This window comes from Pagrus major, chromosome 6 (genome assembly GCF_040436345.1).
Source record: "Pagrus major chromosome 6, Pma_NU_1.0".
NCBI classification, from domain to species: domain Eukaryota; kingdom Metazoa; phylum Chordata; class Actinopteri; order Spariformes; family Sparidae; genus Pagrus; species Pagrus major.
Genome location: NC_133220.1, coordinates 8,451,547 through 8,465,788, shown reverse-complemented (window position 1 = coordinate 8,465,788; position 14,242 = coordinate 8,451,547). Strand labels below are relative to the sequence as shown.

Genomic DNA, 14,242 nt, shown 5'->3' with positions numbered 1-14,242 from the left:
GCAAAACATTACTGACGGACACACAAAACGATTAAATATATAATATATCAAGACGTAGGCCCGGTCCACAGGTCCACAGGTCCACAGGTCCTCCTCAAAAAGTAGCTTTTCCTATGCTTTTTTGGTCTTTTGTACACAAGTAAACAGAGTATTTGCGTTTGTACATTGACCGAATGGATGTTATATCCTGTGACATTATATTTAAAAAGACACAAATGGACATTAATAATACAAGGATGGAAAAGAGACAAAAATGGCTGCTTACAATGTTTGCAAAGTCATCCATGAAGACTCTGTGAAGAGCCGACTTGTTTCCTCGAGTCGTTCGAGGAAACAAGTCGGCTCTTCACAGAGTCTTCATGGAAGGTAACTGTGTTTCATCTGGTCACCTGTCGCTTTAACTCCTGAGGGACAGAATCAGGAAGGACGTCAGCAAACGTGACTGAAACATAATGTGAATAAAAGTTTCAAACAATTGAAGATTGTCATCAGCGATGGTGGTTATCGAACAGTAAAGACAACAACTCCCATGAGCCCACACTAGTTATGTGTTTAGTTTTGTTTTAATTGAGAGACCCAGCTAGCTGCAGGAACAACATACAGTCCTAATAATCTTATAATCTGTCCATAAGTGCACTGATACTGGAGGAAAACAATCCTGCACTGAATATTATTAAAAAACACAAAGGCAAAACCAGGGCAGACCTTACGTACGTCATACATAGATGTCACGAAATCCACCAGGGCATCTTGCAGAACTGGTGTGTGTGTGTGTGTGTGTGTGTGTGTGTGTGTGTGTGTGTGTGTGTGTGTGTGTGTGTGTGCATGTGCATGTGCATGTGTGTGCATGTGTTTTGGCAGTCAGAGTGATGAGCGAGAGGGAAAGCAGGGGGACCCCCTGCCAGGCGTCCTCATGCATTATCAACCCGCAGCTCCCCAGCAGGCATCAACCAGCACATACCAGGGTGTCGAGCTTTTATACCGCCGGGGGCAGGTTCGGCTTTTTAATATGGGGCAACTTTCAACTTTCCTTATTCCCTCTACACGACTGCAACCTGACCCGACACATGAGGAATGAACACACGCACACACACAACGAGAATAAAATAAAAAGGTTTTCACCATTTAATTAAAATTGATTGTCAGGATAATAATACACAAACGTTGTGCTTGGTGTGCTGAACTGAAGTGAGGCAAATCAATTATATATATAGATATATGTATATCTATATATATATTTATATATATGTACACACATACACACACACTCACACTTGTATATCACATGTATGTACAAATGACAATTACAATATTGCAATGTGAGTCCACATGTCAAGCAGCTGTAACTTTGGAGAAACATTTTAGGCTTTTAAATTCAGATCCTGCCTTGAATTCAGATATTTACGACGAAGTCACCGGTATAAGTCGACCGCTTCACAATCACACAGTGTTCGATGTTCGTTACGACTACGTGCTGCAGTATTATTGCCTTCAAACAATTGCATTTCTGATTTAGAGATGGATTACAGCTTGTACTTGAACATGCCGGTTAGTTACAATGAAACCCTGGACTCGTGCCACGGACAGCTCAGTGACAACGACTTCCAAGTGATGCTTTTTTTGATCAGAGACAGAATATTTAACCTGAAATATGCAGTGTTAATTTTTGACACCAAGCACCTTGGGAAAAGATTTAAAGATATCATGAGCAACTACGTCACAGTAGAATACTGCCACCTTGTGGAGGAACACGACCAAATCTCTTTTGTGATAAAGTGCTGCTTCTCTCAACTGATCAAACGATTTTTCCCTGACGCCACTTTTAACAGCTACACAAGTGACAGTGACAATGATTCATTTCTTAAATCTCAAATCATTCACTGGCAGTAATGAAACAAAAGGAGTCTCATGGATTCTCCCAAGACTATGGCGTGAGGTTGCTGGGAAACAAAAAGCAGATATTTTGTGTGGTATGATTGCCTTAAATTAAAAGCAGTCTAAGTGAATGATGCTTTCATCACATCAGCCTCAAGGCACATTAAATACACTTCATGTTAGAAGTGTTACCGCTGAAAGCTGTAATTACTGCTGCAGCTCTCGCTCTCTTAACACACAAACACACTCCAACCAAACAATTTGCCCATATGGCTGCTCAGTGTTGTGTGTTGGCAGCGTGTCAATGACTGATGCAAAAACATCTCAAAATAAACTTTTTGTTTTTCATTCATTTTTCTGCAAGCTGAACGTCTCATCTGTCATAACAGTCTGTTCAAGTTTACTGAACACAGCCACGAAAACAAAACTGGATGACGGAAGCAAACTAAGTGATTGAACAGGATGGTGAACAGAGACCTGCGAGAAAGCATTGTAAACCATGTTCATGAAACCGGCACTAAAATCAACAGTGTGTCAAAATTAAACATAAAGTCTCCCTGTTAATGATCACCTTAAAAACTCTGCCTCAATTTTACAATCAGCTTTGCAATCAGTCTTTCACTCAGTGGCAGTATACAATCACCATCCTTACATTCAGAGCTCCAGTTGATCCTTTCTGGCTGCTCGACTTCGGCGTTCTGTCCTGCTCAAACTCGAGCTCTGTCGGGCTCATGAGGGCGTCACCGCTGCAGAGCCCTGACTGGGTTTTCCAGCCGGCACCTCGTACTTGAAGACCACGCTAAACAGCTTTCCTCCCAGCCTGTCGGCCAGCCACGAGTTCTTGATGACGGCCATCTTGAGGCTCTCGCAGCTGAGCATGGCGTAGTAGTTGGTGTGAATGGCTCGGCCCATTCCCTCAATGATCACCAGGTCGGTCTGTCGCTCCCGCACCACCATCGCCAGCACTTTGTCCAGACGGCTAGGCAGAGAATATAATGTGTTAACATTTTGGCTACAATAAATGACAATAATGCATCTGATAAATTCTCCATCAGGTTCTTAGAGTTCTGGCTTTTAAAAGTGTAAATGTCCAGCACGAACTCATCCCACCCACTAGGATGTCTTATATTGCATCTACGAAAGGATGAAAGTGTAATTATCTACAATAAAAAAAATAGAAAAATAGAGAAGGCAATTTCTGGAGAAACTGCAGTATGAATGCTGGATGTTGAAAAGCTGAAGCTAAACTGCATTGCTGGCTCCAAAAGTTGAATTATACCAATATGAAAGATGTGGAATCTTTTTAGGTTTTTAAAGGCTTATGCTAAATGTAATTGCTGGCTTTAATTTTTTGAAGTAGCAGCTGAAAGGACCGTAAATGGTTGGAAAGTTGGAAATAGGTTGAAGGATATAAAATATACGATAAGCTGGGAGCTAAACTGCACTGGTGGCTTGAATTTGAATGGAGAAGCAGCTGAAGAAGTGTGAAGAGTTATACAAGTGTCTGAATAGTCCGAGTTTGTGGCTTAAAGAATAAATCGAAATATAAAAGTTGAAAGTAGTATGAATAGTTTGAAAAGTGGGAAAGGGATGAAGGATGCAAAATACATTGTAAGCTGGGAGCTAAACTGTATTGCTGACTTTTAGACAGGCTGAATAATACCCCCATTTAAAAATGTCTAGTGTAAAATTGCCAAATAACCAACCTCAGATCCAGGCAGGGTGAACTGGAACCACTCTGGACCAACGTCAACCTGTCCTCCCTCAGACCGGCCCTACAAATCACACAGACCACAGTTCACTGAACATCATCTTCATCTGTTTTAAAAAGCTTTTAGAGTGTGAACTCAGGAGGTCAGACATAGAAAATTACCTTAAGAAGTCACAAAGGAAAGATAATTATATAATAATGTGAAAAGGGCAGTAACTCACTGAATCACTGGATCCATAGCAGCGATTCTTTCAGTCAGTATTTGCAGTTCACCGTTCGTTACGTCATTCAAAGCTGGACCGGAGTTGCTGGCCAACACAACCTAAAGGCAGACGGATAGAAGAGTTAGATTAACATTTAACAAATATTTATTAATTGAGATGTTGTTGTTATAGTTCCTTACCTCTGTTCCTCGAGAGAGAAGCTCTCTGACAAAGGGAATCACCCCTAGAATGATGTCTACTCCACTATTATCTACGAAAAACAAGGCACACTTATGAGGAGGACCCTGCAAGAGAAAACCAGGATGGATTGTTTTCAAGCACTAATCATCACGAGGACATAACACAGAAACACTTTCGCAAGGATATGAAATATTACTAATGAGCTCTACAAAGCTGTTATCTGTGTTTTCTCTCTGCGTATAATATGACCAGAGAAAAGAGACTGACCTTTAGTCTCTCAAGCCACTGGTCATAGGAATCGACAAGCCACGGTCGCTCTGAGGAGAAAAAAGGAAACAATCATTTGGAGGTGCCACATCTGTCTGTTCTATAAGTCTCTCAATATTTTATTTAATTATTGTTGCATTAAAAAGGCATTAAAAGGTTCAATATAATGCTCATTTTCAGGTTCTTACTTTTATTTTTGGCTTCTACTAGAAAATGTTTACATGCTTCAGTGTCTCTCTGTCTGAAGGCTTTGTTTTAGCTCCTGTCTCTTTAAGGCCTCGCTACCAAAAACCCCAGTCTGCTCTGATTGGTCAGCTCTCACAGGCCTGAGCAGGGACAGCCCGTCGTGTTCTCACATTGGTTTTGCCGTCATTTTTTTGCAAACCATGAGCGAGCTGGGCGAGTGGCTAAGGGATGTGACTGTCGTGACATCAAAACCTTACAGAAGTCCTGATGGCTGGTTTGAACGCACCGTGTGAATATTGGCTGTGTGAAAGGTTTCCATAGCGATACTTTGACTTCGATACCGGTTCCTGAACGATACTGTTTCAGTACCAATTTTATGAAATCTGTTTTAACAAAAGATTACATTACAAATGCACGTGGTGAGCCCCGTCTCTGGGTGCAACCTGGTCTTTTTCCTGCATGCCTCGAGACAGCCAATGCTTGCTGCATGCTTATTGGCTCAATGACGCTGATGAAATTGAACTCCTTAGGTCGGTGCCATAAAAGTATCTAAGTACGATACCCGGCCCTTCACCTAGAAGTGCTTTATAATCAGAGAAGACATGGAAGTCTCAGTTCCAACAATATGGGGCCTTTAAAGAAAAAAGAAAAACAAACAAGCAAATCTGATGCCTGTCAGTGTGTCATGTGGTATCAACAAATAAACAAATAATAAACAAAAAAAGAAGAGAAAAAGAAGAGAAGATACCTTCCAGCTGTCGTTTTGCCTGCTCAAACCCAAACTCAGGATCAGATTCAAGGACGCTGCATGACATCAAAAAGAAAATATGCAAAAGTGAGACATTTCAGATCACAGGATGAAAATCAAAACATCAAACTTACCAAATATTCAGACTGAAACCAACATTTATCTGCCTCTGCAGCGCATCCTGTAGATAACAAGAGCATTTCTGGCCATAGCTGACCTTTTTGGCCATCACAAGATAAGATCACTGTGATTCCCTGTGAACAGACTTACTCAAATCTTCAAATGGCAACAAAAACTTAAAATAATCTTAACGAATCGTCGGGATGCTGTTCCATTCTTTGTCTGGATGAATGATAGACATTTCTGAGGTTCGTGAATAGATTTTTTTATTCGGTTTACTTTGAATCTATTTTGCCTCAGGGTCGCTAACTTATCAAAGCAATGTAACACTGCCAATAAGTTACCACAGCAGTGAAATGAAAAACTCCCAGTTCAAATCTGTTGCAGCACGAAACTACAATATACAACCAGAGCCTCTCTCCCACTGCCCACAATCCAGCAGAGCAGGATATAAACTCCATTAACTCCACTCACTCTGACACGGCCTTGGCTCCCCAGTCGAATACATTTCCGGCCAGGACGCCCCTGACTAGGGCGAACTGTCTCTCCTCCCAGCTCAGCTCCTCCAAGGACTTCACTGCCTTCTGGTAGTACTTGAGGGCGAGGTCGTTCTCATTCTGTTTGATCTAAAAGAGAGAAGAGATACGAAACAGCAAGTTTAAATAGGATAAAAGACTGGTAAGCTTTCAGAGATGTAAAACAAAAAGCAAGACATCAAAATATGTTAGAGAATAATGATTCTAGGCTGAATTGATGAGGTGGAAATAAATGAAGCCTGTATGAAAACATAACATTGTAAGAAGTTGGCAAATGTGATCAGTGAGGGCCGAACCGGCTGTGTAGCACACACAAAAGAAGACAAAAAAGACAGAGTAGGTTGATAGATTTCACTCAGACCTTAGAGTAGGGATCAGGAAAGTTGAACTCGTTTAAACAGTGTTCCCTCGTGTCTAACAGACTTCTGACAGTGAGGGATCCATAAGCACTAGGTGAGAAGAGAAGCACTCTACATTAGCCAGAGAGAAAACAGACACACAACGGGGCTGGGGGCAGTGGATGCATAGCACTCGTGGTGCTCGTATTTGTGGATTGATACAGTGTTACGTTTTGGCTGATTTTATCGATAGCTTCGTGTTTATCATTCTGATATCACCACAGTTTAATCTGATCAATCATTTACATACTTATGCACAGCAAAACAGAAGCAGTAAACAGATTCAACATCAAATCTTCCCTTTTTCATCGACAAACACTCGGGCAGTTACAGCAGGTACGAAGACATGAAACTAATGCAGACGTTGAAGAAAAGACTTGAAGTTTAGTCTACTTAAAGCAATCTTTGGGTCAAACACAAACAGTCCTTACAAAGGCTGATGGCGGAGCGTCTCAAGCTTGTGTCTGTATTTCTGGCGGAACTTCTCGGCTCGCTCGGCTGCCTCCGGCATGTCGGGCTGGCTCGCGACGGCTCTCTTGACCACCTGCTCAGAGTGAACGAGAACAGTAATCAGCTATGTTTCTGTCACTCATTTTAAACGACAATATAGCCGATCTCAAAGCACAGCTGTTGACCGCTATTCTACATATTTTGAGCCGCGATTACATTTCCTACTTGTTTAATTGTCTGACAGCAGAAAATGGCTGTTGAAAAGGAAATACAACCCCAAATCACTGGCATGCCTAATATTGACCACTGTTTGGTGACATATGGTTGGTAATATGCGTTGAAATGTTAACGTTTACAAATCACAAACATGGCAGATTCACACAGGATTAAGATCACAGACGCCCCCCACGATTATAACGACTTAGTTGAGGTCCCCAGGTAATACTAGTCCCGTGCGAATAAATCCTTAGATGTGTAATATTCTGGCTCTACACGCTGATTTCCCCCACTGCTTCTCTGATGTCTCTGCTCTTACTCTTGCTCCTCTTTTGATATTTTCACATGTAACAGCTGCAGCGCTCTCACTCAATGCTAAAGTTACCTGTTCATTTCAGACTCTGCTATCGTATAAAAAAAAATGAACTGCCATCTTACCCCATCTAGGGCCTCTTCGAAGCAGTAGAGCCAGTATTCACGGGCCAGAGCGTCCTCTGTGAGATCCATGGTGTCGGGGATGTAAGATGAAGGGTCCTGTAGCAGAGGCAGGTTCACCAGCTGCCTCTCCAGACGATCCATCTCCAACATGTCAAACTAGACACAACAAAGACACAGAAGACACATGCTGTCTGTCTTTCCATAACTGCACAATGCTTCTTCCAGCTCCTCAAACATCAAAGCCAAATCCAGCTATCACTCTTAAAACTTTTATTCTCGAATATATTTAACGGTAACAGCCTTTTCTCAGCAACACAGTGGTAGATTTCACGTGGTTAGTAAGACAACAAAAAAGCAGAGAGGAAGAAAGAGGAGGAATGTTCTAGCACGATTTAATCCTAAAAGCCAGAGGAAGCAAACAGATTCATTAATTGTGGGACACAATCAATAGTCCATTAGAGGAAGTCAATTGAAGACTATACATCAATAGAGGGTTTCTTGAGTAGTAAGTCCCCAAAGATGAACTAATACTTCATTTGCAGTGCTGCATCACACAGTTTGCACTAATGAAAACTAGTTAATGAAAGCCAGGAAAGAAGCAGGAAATTCAGTGGTGAGAGTGGCAGCTAATGCTAATGGAGGCTAACAGCTCCTGATGCTCTACAGTACGGAGGCCTGCATGCTCAAAGTATCACACCAAAGACTCAAAAACATCAAACACTGTTTTTTTTTCCATCTTCACAGCAGGGACAAAACAGCAGTAAGCTCTTCATCGAAATCAAAGCTGAGCTAAAAGAAAACTCTCAGGACTCTCTCATGCCTGACACGACTAAATACTTAATTGGCGTGTTGACATCTGAAGAACGAGGCGCTGTGAGCCACACGTCATCAAACCAGGGCACACAAGTGAAGCAGACTGAGGTACTTACGGGAAACTGAAGGAGAGAGTTAGGTAGACAGAGGAATGTGTGGAGAGGAGATGAAAAAAAGATTTTCAGAGATTAATGAATGTCTTTAGGATGTTGAAGTCTTCAGTAAAGACAGCGGTGATCCCATGAAGGAGATTAGAAGCTCACAGATATTGAGTTTACTTAGAGGAGTCAAGAAACCAGAAAATAGTCACATTTAAGAATTTTGACTTCTTTTTCATAAAAAAATTACTCAAGCCGATTAATCAACTATATCCGATCACTCGCTCCTCTGCAGACTCACCGTCCCACTGCGTGCACGCTGCATGGGGTTCATATCTGGAGATACGCTCATCAGGCCTGAGCTTCCTGCATAATTCTCCCCCCAACTGTACTGGTTTGGATCTAGAGGAGAAGAAGATAGTGAATTATGATAAGTGTATGGTGTAACATTTGCATTATAGTGTTTTTTATTATATTTAAGACTAGCATTCATATTTTTTGACTGTATTTATTTTGCTTAATTTTAGTCTGTTGTTTGTCTTCATGCTCTAGTATTATAACCTACATCAGTTCTTCTATATTCTGCAATTGCGGTTAGTTAAAGAGATAGTCTACATTTTTTAAGGTGATTTTCCATGTTTTAAAATGTAAGGGTAAGTCAACTGGTTGAGGCAGCAGTAGACCACCAACTCCTGAGTTCCTCGAGGTAAAATGACTGTTTTTGTTAAAGGAGTCTGGTGGCTTTAGATACATAGACAGATATAACGGCACTATTCTCCCACTGGACTGAGCTTTCTAGGTAAAGTAGTGAAAATATTCTAAATATAGCATAAATGTTCATTGATAATGTATTTTAGAAGCCTTTTTAGAGGGTGTCTGAGTAACATTTTGCTACTGCCCTCGTCCACAGCCAAACATTGCTCTCCACCCTGGGGGCCGCCATCTGCTGTAGGTGATACACTGACTTAGGAAAAGTATCTCATACATCTTCTCTTGGCAAAGAAGGTTCAGTGGTTTCACAACTGAAGTCTGGAGATTTTATTCATACCTGACATTAGTGAAAACATACAGGAATCTGCTTCCTGTAAGACTACAAGTTTCCAGGGAGCTCAATGTGTGAGGGAGGAGTTTCATAATGTGTGTGAAAGCTACAGCGAATAGTTTCACATAAAAGACACATTGTTTTCAAAAAGAGACATTTTCAAATACTTTTCCTTCACAGACTGTTGAATGACATTCATATCTTTCAGCCTAATATTCATCGATACATACAGCGGCCCTGTTGACATCAAACTGAGCAAAATAATTTGAATTTTTAAGTTTTTCCTTACTGTCCTCCTCTGCTCCTTTAAGAAATGCTCCAATGGCTCCCAGATAACCTTCATGTCTTAGAAACAAGGCCTGAACTTCACCCTGAAAAAAACAAAACAAAATCTGGGTTGGAGGTGGGACACTGTCAAGTTCAGCACAACAAACAAAGTTCAGGATTAAACTGAGATTTATCAGTGAGAATGAGAAAAAAAACAGACATTTAGGAAGGCTTGCAGAGCACTAAGAGGATGTGTCCTTGCCTTGGTGAAGAAGTTGATGCTGTAGGTGATTGTGTGCATGGTGACAGGGTGTCCTCTGATGAAGAAGCCTCCAAAGTAAACTCTGGACAGGTTGTGGAGCTTCGCATACAGACAGGCCAGCTGCCCGATGTCGTTGCTGATCATATGGAGTAGACTCTTGGCCATATCTTCTTTAGAGAACTCTGCAATTCAGAAGAGAGTTATAAGTGTGTACAGTCTTTTATTATCCTGGATAGATACATATATACAGTAACGCTACAGGGCAGCCACAACAAAAAAGTGAATGTGTCCATGTGTCACCTTTGTCAGCAGTCGCAGACTTTCCAAAACTACTCGCAATAAGATCTCCAGTCAAGCCCAAAGAGCTGTAAGATCCTCCGTAGATATCTTTGACCAGCATGTCAACACTGGTGTGCTGCCCTTTTGAAGCCAACTGTAGCAACTCATCAAATCTCTACAGAAGAATAAAGGGTACAGTTCACGAGGCTTTAGGGAACAAAATATTACACTGAGGACATCTTTAATCGTAACAGCTGTTACAGTCTGTCAGTAGAAGTTGTTTATGATACCTCTGTTTTTGTGAGCAAGGCTCCAAGGCCCCAGAACGTCCCTCCACCTATCGAGCTTCCTCCTATTCGCTCAAATTTGTCCTCTGATTCAACCTGTTAAAGAGGGAGAGACCCTGGTTTATACAAATGTTAGACATCTGGAAAAGACCATCTTTGAACAGTAAACACATGATGCAGTTTTACTACGTCAGTCATTTTTATAGACTCTATACTACACAGCAGCTAAAGACATCACTCGCAGTCAAATCTAGATAATTTCATTTAAAGGGTAAGCGCCTTAACCTACTAGCTCCAAAATGAGGTCAAATTATGTCTGGAGAGCCAAACTTGTACTGGATTTTTGGAGCAGATAGGGTTTTAAAAATATATATTGGAGCCAAGATACTGAAGAGTTAAACAATAAACATATTCTTAAAAGGCTACCACCATTGTTTGTTTTGATATGCTTTCCGCCACCTAACAGACTCTGTACTGAGTGCACTGTTTACAAGCTGATATGAGCAATATAGTCTGTATTCAAGACTTTTCTTTTACATTACGATTACTAGATTAACGATTTTTTCTATACAATGTGAAAAAGAAATGCTCATCACGATTTCCCAGAGTCCAAAGTGACATCTTAAATTCGCTTAATATGTCCATCCAGCAGTCTAAAACCCAAAGACTCTTCATTATCTACAATAAATGACAGATTACTCAAAATGAATCAAAATAGGTTGAAAATAATTTTGTCTTTCAATCAGCTAATCGAAAAACTGACTAGACATTGTAGCTCTAGTTTAATATGATGTTAACATAAAAATAGCAACAACTTCTCCCACTGGCGATGATTAAACGAGAGAATGATTAGTGATTTTGCTTCATAATTTGCTTAAACAATGACTGAATTTTTAACTACTAACTAACTACAACTACTACTCGTTTAATCAACCAATCATGTAAGCTCTACTGTAAATGCTTCAGCAGCGAGATCTCCTTTCCTCACTTCAGTTCATCAGTTATTACCTTGACTATGGACACCCCTGAGCCGATGTTTACGAGCAGGTAAGGGAAGATGTCCGGTTGAGTCGTCTGAAAGCGGAACTCTGAGTCGGCATGCTTGGCATACACGAAAGCCTCATGGGGTATGTTCCTCAGCACGAAGTTACAGCCCTTGATGAGACAAGTCATCTCATCCTCTTTGTCCACTCTGCCACAATGAAAGAGTCAATTCAGTCTTCTTCTCTGGACACAGATGATTTAAACTGACTGTTTTATCCTCATTAAGTCTCCTTTTTTCAATCAGTATTACTTGTTATTTACATTTTTCTACAACAAGAAGCTGTGTGTGGAGAACCACATCGACAGGTTAATTCTAAACAAATACGTAAGGAAAATTTCACAGATATGTTCCCCTTTAATCACCAAAGTATGGATGCAGACAATGTAAAGACAATCATTATATGCTTTGCCCTGTTGCTTCACAATGTTTGGTTAGACAGCAAAGTAGCTGTCACAGTTTCCAAAACAATAAAAAGTGGATGTTTTCCAGAGCGGTCTTCATAATAGAGTTAAATAAAATAAAATAAGGTCGCCTCAACAATCAAATTTGTCCTGTGTTTCAATCTGATTTGCAGGAAGAAGGCAGGATATTGCTTTCAGTGCCAAACAGTTACAGGACGAGGAGAGGCCAATTGTTAATGACAACTTAGTCATCGAGAATATGCCAGAAATGTCCTTCCCTTTCTGTGTTTGTTAGTGCATGCAGTCTCTACAGTACAACAATGTGCAGCATCAGACCCAAAGCAACAAAAAAAAAAACTCACTTGAGTCCCAGTTTCCTCTCAATGAGCTCTTTGAACTTGTGTGCCCCTCCACCTGTGGCTTTGATGACTTTGGTTTCCGTGTTGACCAGATGGTCTTTGATGAAGTCCAGGCATGTTTCAATGTAGGCATTTTCAAACTTGATAAAGTGCAGGCGGGCAGTGACCTCTTCCTGCACGGATATTTCATACAGCTTGTCACTGGCGGCTTCCTGGGATGGAAACAGAGGAGGAAAACTCCATGTAGTGTGTGTTAGGTCATCTAGATAACAGCTGTTAGTTAGTGGTGGTATTTTCACATAAAGATAGTGCAGGTTAACAGGAGATATGACCTTTTCCCTGTGCATGCAATATAGGGTTAGGGTCACTGTGTGTGATGTAGGAAAGCTTAGCACAATGCCCATGACACCACAGGTTTTTTACAGCAATATTTACCTTTGTAGCTTTGTCGAAAGACCGAACTTTGGCCACTTTATGTTGTACAGTCGAGTAGTAGGCAAGCTTTGTGAGAGACCCACCTGTTAAAGCAAAACAACGTTGAGAAACCCGTCAGATAACAAAATATACAAGGTAGATTAAGATCCAGACTTAAAGCTAACGCTCTGTGGACTGTGAAACTGTATCGTTAGCTAAACAGCGACCAAAAAACACCCTAAACATTAGCTAACTTAGCTAGCAGCTAACGTCAACGCTGCTGTACTTGTCAAAGTTGGCCAGGTTGTTTGGCACGCCTTGGTTTTATCAGGTAAAGATAACCCTCAAATCTCCGCAGACGTCCACGTTCACGGGTAAAACACGCTTGCTGTCAAACGACGCGTAATTAAACGCGTATTTAAGCCGCTAACGTTAGCTTTGTCTTGTTTACTTTCACTAAAAGTCATGTGTTGTCACAGTGTAAGGCTGCGGCAAAGCTGCTCCACAAAGATTAGCTTCGTTCGAGCAAAAGTAGCCGAAGAAATGAGGAAAACTTTCACATTCACAGGTACCTATGTCTATCGCGAACCGCTTTGCGTTCTCCAAATTGCGGAATATTTCGTCAGGAGGAAGAGTGATGCTTTTGTCCATGGTATGTCTACTTGTGCTGCTGTCAAGTCGAACAAATTCCGCCATGGTCGACAACGATTTGACGCTGCGTGCGTAGCGTACGTGCCTGCTCCCAGCCGTCCAATCAGCATGCACGTACAGTCTGAGGGGGCGGATGTTGCCCATGGTGTAAGTTTTGTAAATATTTCAGTCACAGCATGAGCACAGCAAAACTTTTCAATAGCTTCCATGTCATGTGACCCATTGACTCGAAATCAATGCCGAAGTGTCTTCCTACAGTGGTTGAATGAGACACACGTCTTTATATTGAATTTTAGTCCTCGTTTTAATTTATATCAGTATTTTAATGAAAAATCAGCTTTTTTTTCAATAGATTCCATGTCATGTGACCCATTGACTCAAAACCAATGCCGAAGTGTCTTCCTACACTGGTTGAATGAGACACACGTCTTTATATTGAATTTTAGTCCTCGTTTTAATTTATATCAGTATTTTAATGAAAAATCTGCTTTTTTTTTCAATAGATTCCATGTCATGTGACCCACTGACTCAAAACCAATGCCGAAGTGTCTTCCTACACTGGTTGAATGAGACACACGTCTTTATATTGAATTTTAGTCCTCGTTTTAATTTATATCAGTATTTTAATGAAAAATCTGCTTTTTTTTTCAATAGATTCCATGTCATGTGACCCACTGACTCAAAACCAATGCCGAAGTGTCTTCCTACACTTGTTGAATGAGACACACGTCTTTATATTGAATTTTAGTCCTCGTTTTAATTTATATCAGTATTTTAATGAAAAATCAGCTCTTTTTTTCAATAGATTCCATGTCATGTGACCCATTGACTCAAAATCAATGCCGAAGTGTCTTCCTACACTGGTTGAATGAGACACACGTCTTTATATTGAATTTTAGTCCTCGTTTTAATTTATATCAGTATTTTAATGAAAAATCAGCTTTTTTTTCAATAGATTCCATGTCATGTGAGCCA

General features: G+C 40.8%; 1 protein-coding gene across 1 annotated transcript; it reads right to left on the bottom strand.

Moving 5' to 3' along the window:
• Window positions 1-1,102: 1,102 nt before the first annotated feature.
• On the bottom strand, window positions 1,103-13,312 carry pank4 (pantothenate kinase 4 (inactive)). The gene is made up of 19 exons (XM_073468435.1): window positions 13,189-13,312; window positions 12,638-12,720; window positions 12,206-12,414; window positions 11,406-11,589; window positions 10,401-10,493; window positions 10,132-10,285; window positions 9,832-10,013; window positions 9,592-9,673; window positions 8,562-8,662; window positions 7,350-7,505; window positions 6,677-6,789; window positions 6,209-6,296; window positions 5,786-5,937; window positions 5,192-5,247; window positions 4,258-4,307; window positions 3,990-4,094; window positions 3,808-3,908; window positions 3,582-3,650; window positions 1,103-2,854 (listed from the first exon to the last, which is right to left on the bottom strand). Exons 1-19 carry the CDS (start codon window positions 13,310-13,312, stop codon window positions 2,605-2,607), a joined length of 2,352 nt encoding a protein of 783 aa, XP_073324536.1. The 3' UTR covers window positions 1,103-2,604.
• Window positions 13,313-14,242: the final 930 nt, after the last annotated feature.